We start from the raw sequence: 18,392 nt of genomic DNA, 5'->3' as shown, positions 1-18,392 counted from the left end.
GTCCTAGAGCTTGAGAGAGGGCTTGCGCGTAGGGGCTTGCTGGGAGCTTGTCTGGAGAAGGGGGCTGGGAGGGTCCTTTTATAGGTGCTGGAGGGTGGACGTCCGGGTGCGGGAAGGTGACACCTGGGTGGTGTAGGTGTCCGGGAGAGGGTGTGGGCGTGAGACACCTGGGGGTGGAGGTGTCTCGAGGAGAGAGAAAGTGTGACACATGGGGGTGGAGGTGTCCCCAAGAGAGAGACAGCGCGACACCTGTGGGGATAGAGGGTTCTGGGAGGAGGGGGTACGTGTAGGGGTGTGCTGGAGGGTGCGTCTAGGTCGTGTACACGCTTGGGTGTCCCGGGCGGATTGTCGGTTTTTTTCACGGGCGGCGCCCGTGGTGGGGCCCACGCCGGCCGCCCGCCGCCCCGGGGGGGGTCAAAAAATTTTATTTGATGAAAATGTCCGGCCTTGCCCCGTGACCATGGGGGCGTGTTCCGTTCGTTGATTAGACGCCTGGATAGTTACTATTTTTGGTCGGAAGTCGCAGATTTAAAGGCTTAAAAGTTTAATTAAACCCATTCCGGGTACCCGTTTTTAGTTCAGAAAAAACTATTTTAAGCGTAAAATTACACGTAGATTCCAAATTTGGATTCAAAATTACAAATTTCTAAGCAAAAATGGCTCATTTTCCAAAAATAGAAGTTTTTTATCGAAAAAAATGACAAGCTAAGATATATTTTTCAACTCTGAAGCAAGTATATTGTTATTTACAATGGGTATGTTACAGGTGAGACCTACCTATGCTCTCCATTCAGGCTTTGGCCACATCCTCTTGTTTCTTGTAGCATTGGGGATTTCGAGTATACTTTTTCTTCTCCTCATTTCAATCCTCGGTGCTCATAAACCAAGGCTTCTCACCCCCTGCCTTCACTCTCCTAGTCACATCTCCGTGCCAATGTTTCATAACATCTGTTGCATGCAAATGAAGATCAATACAAGGATGCCAAGGATGCAATAAAAAAAGATACTTAGGGCTTTTGTAAAGAGTTCCACTTTGTAGATGAATGTGGGAGAGGGCTTCACAATAATCCCACATGGGAACTTTTGAGAGTTCTAGAATTTTTGTATAAAAGGTGGCTCATTTGAGAGCATGGACACATTGGGCAAACTCATGTTTGAGCTCTCTTGAGACTAGCTCTCCCTCTTCTTTCATAGAGGTGCAAGCTCTTCTCACTCCCCATCAACATTGTTGTAAGTTCTATTCTTTTGTTAATTCAATGCAATGAGTGATGTTTGTCTCTCTTCTCATGTCTATTCTCTAGTATGCATGTTTCTTTGTTGATAGCTTCAAGGTTTGTGTGCATGCTAGGGAGTAAGATCTTGAGAATGAAGGATGCTTTGAGCTTGTGTATGCAATAGCTTAGCTTTCTTCTTGTTTGGATGTATGGATGAGTGGAATGTGGAGTTGAGTGAGCAATAGCAAGATTGAGCTTGAGTGTGTGTTGAGTCTATGTCATTAGTAGTAGTTTTCTTAGCATTCTCTCCATCAAATGGATAAGCTTTTGTGCACCGGTACGGGTTGAATCCCTAGCTCCGAAAGGGATGCAAATCCCATTGGATTGAGCTAAGTGTGGATCATACTACTCTTGCTACAAGTGAGAGAGTTATTCCGTCTCTCCAACATCCACCATGTGGTCCTTTATCCACCTTATGGGGATGACATCACTACCGTCGCGGCGGCCGGCTTGTATACTCATCCTTGATTTGATTTATGACTCTATCTTTCTTGTCTTTATCCAACTTTGGCCATAAATTCATAAAGTCTTTTGCAAAGACAATGTGGCGAAGCTCGCGGATGCGGCTCTTCATCTCTTGCCCCACATTATCCAAAACCACATTGCCATTCACAATTGTGTAAAATTTTTCTCCATCGGCGGGTGTGGGCTGTGTGTCGAAACATCGCAATGATCACGAGCGTGGAGTGCTTCTGGCGCTACATGGGAAAGGACGCTCACGTGGGGGCGTAGACCCATCCGTGCCCCCACTTAGATAACAACCGCCTCCACCTCCACTACTCGAGCGTTGTCCTCTGCGAGTGGACGAGCGACTTGAGGGAGGGGTTCTAGCAGCTCTTTGTGGGGTGTATAGGTGAACTAGGGTTAGCAGTGTTGGTGCCCGATGGTGCGGCCAAAGTGCCCACCCCTCTCCAAAAGTATTGTTGTGCCATCACTCTTTGCTTGGGCGTGTCTTGTGCTAAAAAACCCATAAACTGGTCAGGCGACATGGCATATGGAGAGAAGGATGGAGAGTAAGCCGGTGTCTCATCTAGTGTGCGAGACATGTTTCTACACACACATATAACAAAGCTCACATGGACACTTTAATAAGAGCATACACAAGAATTATCCCTCAAAATTCATTCATTTATACCTGAGGCCTTATGCATAAAACCTATGCATAGAGCTATGCATAAAGCACTATGCATAAGGCCTTAAGCATGAGGCCTTATGCATAAAACTATGCATGAGGCCTTATTCGCATAAAACTATGCATGAGGCCTTATGCATAAAGCATGCATGAGATCTTATGCATAAAGCATTATGCATAAAGCATGAATGAGCATTATGCATAAAGCATTATGCATAATGCTTATGCGCAAATCTACAAAACAAACCCCCAACACCCAAGGGTGCAATAATAATAGAGGAAAGATAGAAAAGCACTTACCTCTTTTTTGTGATGTTGAAAGAGAGGATTGGAGGACCTACAAAATCAACAAGAGGGTGAGGAAAGGATTAGTAATGCATACATACAAAAGCTTATGCAAGCCTTATGCAAACTATGCCGCTATGAAAGCCTTATGCAAGCTATGCTAAAGCTTATGCATAAAGCATGCATGAGGTCTTATGCATAAATCTTTAAGCATAAAGCTATGCATGAGGCCTTATACATAAAGCTTATGCATAAAGCATTATGTATGAGGCTTATGCATAAAGCACTATGCAAGCCACGCTATCCTAAACTAAACCGTACCCCGACACTATACATTAAGCATGCATGCATAGAGCTTAATGCATGCATAGATTAAGCTCTATGCATGCATTAATCTCTATGTATAGAGCTTAATGCATGCATAGAGCTTAATCTATGTATATATCTCTATGCATTATGAATGCATGCGTAGAGCTTAATCTATGCATTATGAATGCATGCATAGAGCTTAATCTATGCATATATCTCCATGCATTATGAATGCATGCATAGAGCTTAATCTATGCATTAAGCTATACGAATAGAGCTTAATGCATAGATTAAGCTCTATGGTTAGAGCTCTATGCATATGCATTAAGCTCTATGCATATGCATTAAGCTCTATGCATAGAGGACCTACATAACAAAACCCTTCTTTTTGGTATAGATAAAAATAGAGGAAAGAGAGGATAAAAAGATAGGAAAGAGAGGAAAGGGTGGTTGCAAGATGAGGGTACTCACTTTCGTTCACTCTCTCCAAAATTGGGACATCCATCCATCTCGGGCGGAGTACCTCGATCGTGATAGTGCCGCCAATCAAAAGACGACACGTGGCTCCCGAGCCTAAATCGACATATCTCGATCGAGATGCCAACTAATGCCACGCTAGCAGGTCCGGCTTTCCAGGCGTCATCCATGTCACCAATACATGTCACCGCCACCACAATATCTCGATCGAGATATCTATGCCACTCGGATCCACATCAGGGCCACGCTGTATCCCCGTAGGCATATTTGACTAGCACATCTCCATCGTCCACGTATCTCGAACGAGAAATATACATCCAATCGCGACCATTCATTGTTCGAGGTAATCGGATACAATCTCCACCGTCCCCATATCTCGATCGAGATACTCCGTTCAAATCTCAGCCGTCCAAATATCTCGATCGTGATATAGAGATTCAATCTGCACCGTCCGAATATCTCGATCGAGATACGTAGATGCAATATCCACCGTCCAATTATCTCGATCGAGATAAGGAAACGCAATCTATACCGTCCATTCACGTACGCTGGAAGATGCGATCTCGGCCGTTTAAATATCTCGATCGAGGTATATAATGAATCTTGACCGTCGAGATACCTTTTCGTGGTAATGCCTCTAAATCGTGGCCGTCCAATTACCTCGATCGAGATATTAATATCAAATCTCAGCCGTCGATCCTTCCCCAACCCTAGAATTAGGTGTGTATCTTGGCCGTATGTTGCACTAACCCTAATATCCAGAGCGTTAATCTTGCAAACCCTAAATTGCATGATGTTACCGAACCTCGATCGAGGTTATAAAACCGGAAAACTTTTTTTTTTGGCTCATTTTCACAAGTCGTTTTCACTCCCTTGCTCTCTCTTGATTTGGATTAGTGTTAGTGAGCCCATTAGCTTTGTTTTTAGCTTCATTAGTGCTACTTAGCACTAAGCATTAGACCTTTCACATTAGACCTTTCACATTAGACCCTTCACATTGGACCCTTCACATTGGGCTTAGGTTTTAGCATGGAGGGCCACGAGGAGGGCCACGAGGAGGGCCGCTCATCTATTGCGGACCTCATCGCGGAGATAGACCGTGAGCTAGCGGCTATCCGTAGGAGTGCTAGAGACACTCCGTCTACATTACATATCGTGGCAGACTTGGAGGCGATGCTTGCGTCCCTTCGTAGCCTTCACGATATTGTTTATGTAGATGAGTGGATAGCCCACCATCGCGCTGCTCCGGTGTCACATGGCCTGACATATCGTCAGGTCTGTGATCTTGCTCCTATTAGGGATGGGGCTTTCCTAGATCTTTTCCTCGATAGTCGTGGGATGAGGCCCGGGGCGGGGAAGCCCCTCACTATTTCGCGGTGTTCGCATCCTCGTATGGCGGCACATATCTATAGTCGATATGTTGCCGCATATGGGAGGATGCCGAACAACCGCCAGATCCCCATATACTTCGCAAAGCAGTTATATGCGGAGTTTGTCTTAGGGGAGGAGGTCGATTACACCAGCCATCGTCCGGGTGGTGGTGCTGGCCGAGGCCGTCTCCAGGACCAGGGTAGGCGGCCTCCACCAGCACTTCGTGTAGCACCTGCCGCCACAGATCCTTCCTTTGTGCCATTGTCGACAGTAGAGGCTCTTGGCACGCAGGTCGGCATTGACGTACGGAGTACCACGGAGAGCATCCAGCACGTGGTGCGCCTATTCTCACGAGCTATACCGACGACAGATGTGGAGGTATTTACATATAGATTACGTCTTAAGTTTTTTTGGTCATTTATCTTCATGTTTATATGTACTTTTCTATATTTTTACATGAGCAGCATGGTTGATTGTGTCACGCAGGTTCCCACACCTGCCACTCAGAGGCTCACTCAGGAGTTGGTAGAGGCGAGAGCGGAGATAGACCGCCTCCGAGCTGCATTACAGATGGCAGAGGCAGCTACTGCAGAGGCACAGCATCTGAGAGAGTCCGACATCCAGCAGGTAGGTTTCTCTTGCACGTTTAAGTTACAAATTTCTTTAAGTAATACCTAATGAGAGACTAACCAAATATTTTAATGCTTTACTTTTTTGCGTAGGCTCGGACCGAGGTAGAGAGCTCCAGAGCTGAGGCACAGCATCATCAGATCATGGAGCAGATTGCCCAGCACAGGGCAGAGCAGCTGATGCTGCATGTTCGAGAGTATCGTAGATCATCCGATGTGACAGTGCCTTACCTACCGTTATATCCACGGCCTATCACAGAGGTTTTTCGACGACCTCTCCCTCAGGATGCACCTCCCTTCCTATGGGATGCGTGCTGCTGTTTATGCATCGAGGACATTGACAGTACAGGAGGATATGCCCTAGGATGTGGACATATTTTCCACTTGTCTTGCATCACCCAGGAGCTCGTCCGGTTCTCAGCATGCCCATCCTGCCGTGCACGCGTCGACTTAGCGACGTACAGGGTATTGGGCATCGATGATCTTCACCCAGGCCTTGTACGAGTAGATGCCAGGACTGGGAGGCCTGTCGACTTTACATCAGCTATGGACTTGGGACTCGACGCCTTCGACGATAGAGACCAGGAGCATGAGGTGCCTCCTGAGATAGAGTGGAGCTCACATGAGTTCGACGCTTACCAGAGAGTGCTACATGAGAGCCAGGTGACAGCATTTGAGCGCGTGGGTGGTGCTGGCCCTAGTGGCACAGCGGGTGATGGTGCTAGCAGCAGTGCTGCTTCTCATGAGCAGCGTGTCCTTACAGCAGAGGAGCTTACACGAGCAGAGTGGCAGACACGCACCATTGCAGATTATAGATTTTGGGTGTACAGACAGAGGCGTCTTGCATTAGCACGACGCAGAGAGAGAGAGAGGGCCATAGCAGCTTTTGGGACTCGTGAGCTCCCGAGTATACCGGCACCAGCTCACGATCCTTCCTTTGAGGCAGACCTCCCCGCAGACATTCGACGACCCCCGCAGCCGGCACAGCCGCCTCGACGTGCACAGCAGCCTCGACGTGCACAGCAGCCTCGACGCGCACGTCGACCGGCAGTTAGAGATGACGATTTTGATTGGGTTGCTGTTGATAGTGACTAAACTCAGACTAGCTGGGTTAGCTCACTTACATTGTACTTAGATTTTTGGGCAGTGACTAACCTCAGGCTAGCTGGGGTAGCTCATTTTCATTCTGATGTACTTATTTGATGTTTATATCATTATGAGTTTTCTCATTATTGAGTATCATTACATTTTAGTTGATGTTCTTGATTTTATTATATTTCTTAACACTTTTGCTATCATATTGTTTGTTGAAAATCTCCATGCCATCGTACCCAAACATGCTCCGATGGGGACCAAACTTTGCAAGCATGTGGGGGTGGGCCCCCCCCACATGCTTGCAAAGTTTGGTCCCCATCGGAGCATGTTTGGGTTGGCAATGGGCGCCCAGTGTGGTTTTTTCAAGTCTCTTGGTGCTTAAGAGGCCATGGAAAATCCGGGCCTTCCCCATACCATCGTACCCAAACATGCTCCGATGGGGACCAAACTTTGCAAGCGTGTGGGGGTGGGCCCCCCCCACATGCTTGCAAAGTTTGGTCCCCATCGGAGCATGTTTGGATTGGCAATGGGCGCCCAGTGCGGGTTTTTCAAGTATCTTGGTGCTTAAGAGGCCATGGAAAATCTGGGCCTTCCCCATACCGTCGTACCCAAACATGCTCCGATGGGGACCAAACTTTGCAAGCATGTGGGGGTGGGCCCCCCCCACATGCTTGCAAAGTTTGGTCCCCATCGGAGCATGTTTGGATTGGCAATGGGCGCCCAGTGCGGGTTTTTCAAGTCTCTTGGTGCTTAAGAGGCCATGGAAAATCCGGGCCTTCCCCATACCATCGTACCCAAACATGCTCCGATGGGGACCAAACTTTGCAAGCATGTGGGGGTGGGCCCCCCCCACATGCTTGCAAAGTTTGGTCCCCATCGGAGCCCCCCACATGCTTGCAAAGTTTGGTCCCCATCGGAGCATGTTTGGATTGGCAATGGGCGCCCAGTGCGGGTTTTTCAAGTCTCTTGGTGCTTAAGAGGCCATGGAAAATCCGGGCCTTCCCCATACCATCGTACCCAAACATGCTCCAATGGGGACCAAACTTTGCAAGCATGTGGGGGTGGGCCCCCCCCACATGCTTGCAAAGTTTGGTCCCCATCGGAGCATGTTTGGATTGGCAATGGGCGCCCAGTGCGGGTTTTTCAAGTCTCTTGGTGCTTAAGAGGCCATGGAAAATCCGGGCCTTCCCCATACCATCGTACCCAAACATGCTCCGATGGGGACCAAACTTTGCAAGCATGTGGGGGGGGCCCACCCCCACACGCTTGCAAAGTTTGGTCCCCATCGGAGCATGTTTGGATTGGCAATGGGCGCCCAGTGCGGTTTTTTCAAGTCTCTTGGTGCTTAAGAGGCCATGGAAAATCCGGGCCTTCCCCATACCATCGTACCCAAACATGCTCCGATGGGGACCAAACTTTGCAAGCGTGTGGGGGGGGCCCACCCCCACACGCTTGCAAAGTTTGGTCCCCATCGGAGCATGTTTGGATTGGCAATCGGCGCCCAGTGCCGGTTTTTCAAGTCTCTTGGTGCTTAAGAGGCCATGGAAAATGAAGCCTTCCCCATACCATCGTCTTCGCACATGCTCCGATGGGGACCAAACTTTGCAAGCGTGTGGGGGTGGGCCCCCCCCACATGCTTGCAAAGTTTGGTCCCCATCGGAGCATGTTTGGGTTGGCAATGGGCGCCCAGTGCGGTTTTTTCAAGTCTCTTGGTGCTTAAGAGGCCATGGAAAATCCGGGCCTTCCCCATACCATCGTACCCAAACATGCTCCGATGGGGACCAAACTTTGCAAGCATGTGGGGGGGGCCCACCCCCACACGCTTGCAAAGTTTGGTCCCCATCGGAGCATGTTTGGATTGGCAATGGGCGCCCAGTGCGGTTTTTTCAAGTCTCTTGGTGCTTAAGAGGCCATGGAAAATCCGGGCCTTCCCCATACCATCGTACCCAAACATGCTCCGATGGGGACCAAACTTTGCAAGCGTGTGGGGGTGGGCCCCCCCCACATGCTTGCAAAGTTTGGTCCGCATCGGAGCATGTTTGGGTTGGCAATGGGCGCCCAGTGCGGTTTTTTCAAGTCTCTTGGTGCTTAAGAGGCCATGGAAAATCCGGGCCTTCCCCATACCATCGTACCCAAACATGCTCCGATGGGGACCAAACTTTGCAAGCGTGTGGGGGTGGGCCCCCCCCACATGCTTGCAAAGTTTGGTCCGCATCGGAGCATGTTTGGGTTGGCAATGGGCGCCCAGTGCGGTTTTTTCAAGTCTCTTGGTGCTTAAGAGGCCATGGAAAATCCGGGCCTTCCCCATACCATCGTACCCAAACATGCTCCGATGGGGACCAAACTTTGCAAGCGTGTGGGGGTGGGCCCCCCCCACACGCTTGCAAAGTTTGGTCCCCATCGGAGCATGTTTGGGTTGGCAATCGGCGCCCAGTGCGGTTTTTTCAAGTCTCTTGGTGCTTAAGAGGCCATGGAAAATCCGGGCCTTCCCCATACCATCGTACCCAAACATGCTCCGATGGGGACCAAACTTTGCAAGCATGTGGGGGTGGGCCCCCCCCACACGCTTGCAAAGTTTGGTCCCCATCGGAGCATGTTTGGGTTGGCAATCGGCGCCCAGTGCGGTTTTTTCAAGTCTCTTGGTGCTTAAGAGGCCATGGAAAATCCGGGCCTTCCCCATACCATCGTACCCAAACATGCTCCGATGGGGACCAAACTTTGCAAGCATGTGGGGGTGGGCCCCCCCCACACGCTTGCAAAGTTTGGTCCCCATCGGAGCATGTTTGGGTTGGCAATCGGCGCCCAGTGCGGTTTTTTCAAGTCTCTTGGTGCTTAAGAGGCCATGGAAAATCCGGGCCTTCCCCATACCATCGTACCCAAACATGCTCCGATGGGGACCAAACTTTGCAAGCATGTGGGGGTGGGCCCCCCCCACACGCTTGCAAAGTTTGGTCCCCATCGGAGCATGTTTGGGTTGGCAATCGGCGCCCAGTGCGGGTTTTTCAAGTCTCTTGGTGCTTAAGAGGCCATGGAAAATTCGGGCCTTCCCCATACCATCGTACCCAAACATGCTCCGATGGGGACCAAACTTTGCAAGCGTGTGGGGGTGGGCCCCCCCCACACGCTTGCAAAGTTTGGTCCCCATCGGAGCATGTTTGGGTTGGCAATCGGCGCCCAGTGCGGTTTTTTCAAGTCTCTTGGTGCTTAAGAGGCCATGGAAAATCCGGGCCTTCCCCATACCATCGTACCCAAACATGCTCCGATGGGGACCAAACTTTGCAAGCATGTGGGGGTGGGCCCCCCCACACGCTTGCAAAGTTTGGTCCCCATCGGAGCATGTTTGGGTTGGCAATCGGCGCCCAGTGCGGTTTTTTCAAGTCTCTTGGTGCTTAAGAGGCCATGGAAAATCCGGGCCTTCCCCATACCATCGTACCCAAACATGCTCCGATGGGGACCAAACTTTGCAAGCATGTGGGGGTGGGCCCCCCCCACACGCTTGCAAAGTTTGGTCCCCATCGGAGCATGTTTGGGTTGGCAATCGGCGCCCAGTGCGGGTTTTTCAAGTCTCTTGGTGCTTAAGAGGCCATGGAAAATCCGCGCCTTCCCCATACCATCGTACCCAAACATGCTCCGATGGGGACCAAACTTTGCAAGCGTGTGGGGGTGGGCCCCCCCCACATGCTTGCAAAGTTTGGTCCCCATCGGAGCATGTTTGGGTTGGCAATGGGCGCCCAGTGCGGTTTTTTCAAGTCTCTTGGTGCTTAAGAGGCCATGGAAAATCCGGGCCTTCCCCATACCATCGTACCCAAACATGCTCCGATGGGGACCAAACTTTGCAAGCGTGTGGGGGTGGGCCCCCCCCACATTCTTGCAAAGTTTGGTCCCCATCGGAGCATGTTTGGGTACGATGGTATGGGGAAGGCCCGGATTTTCCATGGCCTCTTAAGCACCAAGAGACTTGAAAAACCCGCACTGGGCGCCCATTGCCAACCCAAACATGCTCCGATGGGGACCAAACTTTGCAAGCATGTGGGGGGGCCCACCCCCACACGCTTGCAAAGTTTGGTCCCCATCGGAGCATGTTTGGGTACGATGGTATGGGGAAGGCCCGGATTTTCCATGGCCTCTTAAGCACCAAGAGACTTGAAAAACCCGCACTGGGCGCCCATTGCCAATCCAAACATGCTCCGATGGGGACCAAACTTTGCAAGCGTGTGGGGGTGGGCCCCCCCCACATGGAGATTTTCAACAAACAATATGATAGCCAAAGTGTTAAAAAATATAATAAAATCAAGAACATCAACTAAAATGTAATGATACTCAATAATGAGAAAACTCATAATGATATAAACATCAAATAAGTACATCAGAATGAAAATGAGCTACCCCAGCTAGTCTGAGGTTAGTCACTGCCCAAAAATCTAAGTACAATGTAAGTGAGCTAACCCAGCTAGTCTGAGTTTAGTCACTATCAAGATAGAGATCTAGTCAGCAGCACCCTCTCTAGCTCTCAACTGCTCTAGAATGCTCTCATGGTCATCCACTCGAAGCCGAAAACGAGGGTGAGAACTGTGTTTTCGGCTCTGTACTCGAACAAGAGTGAGCCTGGTAGCAACCACTAGATGAGAGAATTGAAATGCCTCTAACTCCCACTTCCACTGCTGGAACTCAAGACTCCCCCGATGAAGTCGAATCTGCTGGTAGAACCGGCCTGCCACAATCATGCTATGGGCGTCATAAGAAAACCCATGATCATCCACTGTATCCTGGTCAAGCATGCACTTTGGCCTAGTGCAACTCATCAGATAGTAGTCTACTCCCTCGCTGTTTCCCTCACTGGCAATAACAGCAAATACATCACCCTCCTGTAGCAAATCTGTCAGGTCATCATAACTGACCATGAACGCAGGACCTGTGTGCTCAACAGACACCACTGGATGTGAAGGATGCTCGGGGGAGAGGAATGTCTGTATCCATGCATCTGCCCATCCTCTCGAGGCACAATGTGACCAATCGCCATCCATACATGCTCCACAGAAGCATGCAAACCGTCGTGTGTAAATCGTGGGGGCCGCCATGCACGTGCTCCTGATGGAATGTAAGCCCAAGGTGCCAGGTACTGTGTCACAATCATGGGAGGCTCTGCGGTCAATCGTGCCACCATCCACATGCCAAAAAAATCTCCTGACAATCCGAGCATCACGTCTGGGGTACGATGATGCTGCACTCCCACACAAATGTTGGGAGCACCACTCGACTACGTGGCCCGCATCTCTGAACCGCTGAGCATCCTGTCGCAGCTGATGACGCCTCAAGGCACGTTTCACACACGCGCCTGCACCATCATGCTCACCCTTCCCGTGACCAGTCTCAAAGAATGACCAAATCACTGGGATACTAGACTGCACATGCCACCTATAAATCCATAAAAGATAGTCTTAGTTATTGTTTTCTTTAAGATGTTCTAGTGAATTTAGTTTAATTGAAAATGTAAGAAAGCCATAAGTACAACCTGTAGAGCCAATAGAATTGACGTGATGACTTGAACTGTGCGCCACAACCATCCGACCAAACCCATCGCTGGACATGTCTGATCCCATAATCTCCTAAAAAATCGTCATGGAGACGAAAGCAGTGTTGCACAAAATGTGCATCATGTGAACGATCATCACTGATATAGAAATGATACTCTCGAATAATGACACGGGTCTCGGGGGTACTCGCTATCCCATCTACATGAGCCTCTGCATGTCGATAGCTAATGTGGACCAAAATAGCAACCTGGTGAGGGAAGCAATACATACGTTTAGGACACAAAAAATCAATTAAGTAATGAAGCTCAAACATAAAACAAATAGTACAAAATATAACCATTACCTGCTCTGAGAAGTAATACTCAGATTGTATCTCCTGAAAAGGTGTGAAAGTGTAGTTCTCTGCAAAATCAATCACAGAGACGACCACACCAATAGGAAACTCTGCTAGGCATGCTCGGAACTGACGATCCTGCCACTTGGCACAATGACTGTGCCGTATGTAGGGGTAGATCTGCTCCCTAAATGTGGCTGTGAAGTGACAACGTGGTGTATGTTTGTCCACGAGCTGCAACTTCCTGGACTGTCCACCACTCTGGAGCTGGTGTGTCACATACTCATAACGTTGCCATGCCACTATCTCTTGGTCACTTGCATCAAGATCTACCATCTGTAGATGTGCAAGTGAACCACATGATGTGCAATTGCTCTCCACACAAGGCATCCTATGGAACTGGGCATCCTCCGTGCGTGCACACAAAAGAGAGTGGATGAAATCACGTGGACTACGAGGCAACTCTCTATGCCCACTAAGAGAACGGAACACATCATAAAAAAGATTGAACTCAACATGGTAGCGACAACAACATGTGTCACGCTGACGTGAGTACCTCACAAACCAAGGCTTACACCCCTCAAATGACCTTTGCCCAATTTTAAGCTCTGGATACGAAGCTACAAACTGAGAATACAACTCAGTTTGGGACATTTCAAGAAAGCAAGCACCGTGCTCAATGAACACTCCTCTTGTCACTCTCTTACGCAAAGCTTTCTTGAAAACTGGCGATGCACGACAATTCTCCTCCCAAAAACTTTCTATCAAGGTTCTAGTGGTTTCATCTAGTAGGCGATCATGCCTAGCTACACGACCACTACTCGCCCACATAGCACCAACCTCATTGGCATCTAAACTTTGTCGCCTAATAGACCCAACTCTAAGTGCGTGTGGTGCTATGGAAAGGATGCGAGATGTGGCACTAACCTTACCCTTCATTTGGGAGCTACTTATGGCTGCCACAATAGCCCGTCGAGCAGCCAAAGCGTCCGCAGAGTTCCTCTTCTTGTTAACTATATAGGAATGACGAACACTTTGTAGCACCGCCATGCCAGCTCTCCTCTCTCTTCGACCTCCAATGTCGGAAAGCGCCCTGCAGTTGGCCATGTTGGGCAGATCAATCAAAGCATCAAGCACACATGCCTGTGATGAAGATGTGAGGTCTTTGAAATAGGATTGGAAGATTGCATGGGCACGACGATGTGCCCCTGACTTTGATAGTTCTTTCCTATCCACACGAAGGGCGCCCAAAGGAGGGGGGGTGGGTTCTTGTAGAAGAGAGGACTCAAGAAGGGCGGGTTCATGTGGATTATCTAAACTAAGGGGTAGTGGGGGGGAAGAGGGCGAAGGGAGAGGAAGTGGAAGAGGAGGAGCAAGGCTTGGATCATCGCCAACGGAAGGTGTTGCTCGTTGACGTGCTCTCCACTCTCTCTTTTTCTCACGAGCTACCCTTCTCCTCTCCTCCTCTTGAACTTGGTGGATGGGGGGGAGTCTAGTCCTATCACGTTTCCGACTCCTACGGCTTTGAGAACCCATTCTCAAGGAAGCTAAGAGAGAAAATATTATAAGGGCTCAATGATGGGATAGTACTACAGATAAGTGTGGGATAGTACTAGAGATGTGTGATTATATAGGAAAAATAGGTTATCCACTTCAAATCTCACTGGATTTCCTATCTAAGATTGATTGGATAACTAAGATAAACATAAAGATATTTAAAGATAAACTATTATCCACTTAAAAATTAATATTATTTATAATATTTATTAACAAGTCTAAATATTTATCATTACCAGATATATAAATATATATAAATATATCTTTAAAGAAATCTTTTATTTTATAATTATATAACTGCTTTTTTTAAATAAAGTATTTTTTTCATATTTTATTCAAAGGTTTATTCTACATAAAAAATTTTCAAGAAATATAAAAATAAAAAATTTATTTTTTTAAAATTAATAATATGATCTTTAATAATATTTTTATTGATCTAATCCCAAAATATAATCCTTTTAAATTAGTGATTTTAAATTCTTTTATTTAATAAGTTACATATATTTTATTATTTAAATTTCTATATTCTATTTCTCTAAATTACTAAATTAACTTTTCCAAAAATATGTTTTTGAAAAAAGAGGGGAGGTGGGAAGGAGATGCCACGTGTCACAAGCGTGCATGACACGTGGCATTCTCTTGACATGTGGCACTATTATGGTTGATGTGGCAATTCCATGATGTGGCATGCCATGTCACCATGTGCGAGGTGGCATGCAAAGGTGGCAAGATGATGTGGCATTAATGATGACTAGGATGATGAGGTGGGGAGTCAACTAGGTTGACCATGTTGACATGGAAGGTGGAGGTGGCAAGCTGAGGTGGCAAGCTGCTTATGTGGATCCTCTCGATGCTCACGTGGACATAAAGTGGCATGCATGTATAAGGTTTGGGCCTACCCAAGCCTCACACATGGAATGAAACCTAAGCTGTGAAGTTTACCAAGCCTAGATTTCCAAACCTAACTAGGATTGGTTTTAGACTTGAAAAGGGGAGAGTGGACACAATATGGGAATTTTCACTTGGGAGGATTGAAAATGGACCTTCCCATACTCAAATCAAGCCAAATTTTTTTTGATAAATTCATGGCAACAAGAGTATTGATCCCATGAGTTTTTAGATTGAAAGATTCAATATTTAATTTTCTAGAATTAAATTACTATTGATTTAATGGGCCTCTGACAGTCATAATAAATTTTCCAAAGTAAATCTACAAAAATCAAACCGTTAGATTTGTAATTTTATCTTATACCCACATTATACTAATCTTTCCCAATCTAATCATCACTAGATCCATACAATTTGAGCATTTTAAATGGTAGATGTGGTGGGAGGATAAAATAGTATGTTTTTTAACAATTCTAATATCTTTTAAATAATATAGAAAATAGTAGAACACATCAAAAATTACTCGATAAATCAAGTTAAGCTCTATGTTATTTGTATTTGTGAAATGCAAAGTGGGAACATCGTATGAGTAATAATGTAAAAGTTATAGGCAATTTACTCACATTCACTATACCTGTCTAAACCTAGGACAGGGCCTGTATACAAACTTGGTTCCCAAAGAAAAGGGGATTTGCAATTATTGGATATTCGATCAGATTATAGTTTTAGGTGCCCAACTTTGCATATGATGTTTCATTAGAAGACCTTGAAGTGAAACTCCTTGGCTAACTATGAGAGATTGGCTATTCTTCTTGAAAAAATGCCTGTTTTTCAGCTAAAGCCAAGGGCGCCCACGCCATGAAACTAGATAACCTCATCTTGCAACCACCCGAAAGCACTTACCTCTTTTTTGGTGATGTTGAAAGAGAAGATTAGAAGACCTACAAAACCAACAAAAGGGTGAGGAAAGGATTAGTAATGCATACATACAAAAGCCCTAAGAACCTAATGCATACATACAAAATCGAAAAGAGAGAAAAGAGAGAAAAAAATTTCACCTCTTTTTGGTGAAGTTCAAAGAGAGGATTAGAAGACCTACAAAACAAAACAAAAAGTTGAGAAAAGAATTAGTAATACAAAACCCTAAAAGTGTGAATAGCATGGATACACAAGGAGGTTTATCCTTCAACACACACACACCAATTTAACAACCAAGAGGAGAGGAGAGGGGAGGGGAGGGGAGGGGAGGGGAGGGGAGGGAGGGCAAAGAAGGAGGTGGAGAAGAGCTTGGGAGAGAGAAAGAACCTGCAAAACAAATGAGAGCAAAAAAATAAGAAAATTACTCATAATTACACACACAGACATTTTACATTACATGTACATGTAACCAAGAGGAGATGGGAGTGAGGAAAAAGGAGGCATACCTGGTGAGGAAGCAAGAAAAACACACGCGCATGGAAAAAAACACAGAAAAAAGAGAGGTTTTGTTTTACTGTAACAACCTGCGCCATCGATATATGAGTCAAAATAAGCGTGGAAAAAGCACCAAAATAACAGTGAAAAAAGCATGGAAAAAACATATAAGAGTCGAAATAAGCGTGGAAAAAGCATCGAAATAAGAGTGGAAAAAAGCATCGAAATAACCGTGGGAAAAAGGGTGGAAATAAGAGTTGAAAAAATAAAATTTCCACACTCTTTTCGACGTATATTTCGACGGCTTTTTCGACGGTCGCTACTTTTCATTCAAATTCAAAATCTTTCCAGATTTTGCGCACCCTCGACATTTCAAATTATCTTGTGCGCAACTAGGCATGGAAACTAAGCGTAAAAAAAACAATGATTCTCTTGTAGTGCACATCTATGATATCATAATATGATATATCATCATGATGTGGTGGTGACTCTGAAAAACTATCCCCACCCCCAAAGCACTACCCTAGGCACCCTCTATCTCCTTCACCTCCACTCTCAAGGCTAGTGCGGCGTGAGGTACGACTTCCACTATCTCCATGACTATCCTCCCTATCTACGAGATGACGACTGCCACTCTCATAAGAGCCATGAGAACTATGAGGTGTCACATCTCTTGAAGGTGGAGATGTAGGAGATGCTATAACACTAACTAGGGCTGACGGATGAGGGGTGAATGTAAAGGCAAGTGAAGTGCCTGGCAAAGGACGCTGTTGGGATGTGGGAAATAGAGGAATATCAAATAAAGACTAATCTAATATTGAGTCAGGGAAGAATATATATGGGGCGAAAGATTCATCCACTCGGTTTTCGACTCGGTGTAAATTAGAAGCATTATTCTTACCGGTTCACACAGATGGAAGATTATCCAAAATCTCTTGAAGAAGATAAAAAAATATGCACCTCCATTGAGAGGTATGTAGAAAAACACGTGAAGGATTCTTCAAATTATGGCGGGGTTGGGCATATAGAGATTCAGCGAAAGACGGATCCCATTCACATTGAGATACATACAGGATTTCCCGATCTACTCATTGAGGAGCAGAGTCTAGGAATTGATCAAATGAAAAGCGATATAGAAAATATGTTAGGTCTCAGGAATCGAAAGCTTCGAATAGACCTGAATAATGTTGCTCAACCATATGGGAAACCAAAAATCCTAGCGAAACATGTTGCTTCATAGTCAAAAAATAGGGTTACTTTTCGAAGGACTATGAAGAGAGCTATCGAATTGGTTGGAAGAACCAGTAAAATAAAGGTATTAAGATACAAATAGCCGGACGTCTCAATGGTAGTGAAATGGCTCGAGTCGAGTGGGCCAGGGAGGGTAGAGTTCCTCTCCAGACTATTAGGGCCCATATAAATTATTGCTACCATCCGGCCTAAATGATTCATGGGGTTTTAGGCATAAAGATTTGGATATTTAGGGATACTGAATGATTCCTTCCATAGGAAGTGAAACTATTTGAGAAATATTGGCGGAATGCACGACAGCTCCATTCTATTCCAATTCTAACAATCTACACTCACTTTTTTCTTTCAAATTAAAAAAAATTTGCTATGCTTAGTGTGCGACCCGTTCAAATAAAAGCTCTTTCCCCATAGTGAAAACTGATTAATTGGTCAAAGATCTTCGGGGTCAAGTACTAGAATGAATGTCAGACACGGAACAGAATCGTATCGATGCAAAGTCTGCATCCACGGTAGAATTTTTTTTCTAGCGAAGCCGGAAGTGATATCAATTTATGGGTACTATAAAGAAAAATCGAGATAATCTAATCTTCTTTCAAAATTGTATGGTTAACCATTCAACCCCAAAAATAGTGTGATGTAGCATAATCTACCAAAATTATCACGGTGTTAAAATAAAGCTTCGAGTCAGTTAGCACTAACAAAAATGACTCAATAAAATTGCGGACCTGATGGTAAAGAGGTGCCTGCAGCATAGGCTACCAACAACTGCTCGAGAGTGGGAGTATAGCTAAAGATACCCTCTACCTCCCTAGCAAGCAGTCTTTGAGAATCGATGAAAGCCTC

General features: G+C 46.3%; 1 protein-coding gene across 1 annotated transcript; it reads left to right on the top strand.

Moving 5' to 3' along the window:
* Positions 1 to 3,914: 3,914 nt before the first annotated feature.
* Positions 3,915 to 16,694, top strand: LOC147605708 (uncharacterized). The gene is made up of 4 exons (XM_086793637.1): positions 3,915 to 5,226; positions 5,335 to 5,475; positions 5,571 to 5,738; positions 16,650 to 16,694. Exons 1-4 carry the CDS (start codon positions 4,507 to 4,509, stop codon positions 16,692 to 16,694), a joined length of 1,074 nt encoding a protein of 357 aa, XP_086649763.1. The 5' UTR covers positions 3,915 to 4,506.
* The last annotated feature ends 1,698 nt before the right edge of the window (positions 16,695 to 18,392 follow it).

This window comes from Cibotium barometz, chromosome 59, assembly GCF_041138505.1.
Source record: "Cibotium barometz isolate CiBa-2024 chromosome 59, ASM4113850v1, whole genome shotgun sequence".
Classification (NCBI taxonomy): Eukaryota; Viridiplantae; Streptophyta; class Polypodiopsida; order Cyatheales; family Cibotiaceae; genus Cibotium; species Cibotium barometz.
Note: the sequence above shows the minus strand (reverse complement) of the source record. Positions and strands in the feature narration are given on the sequence as shown.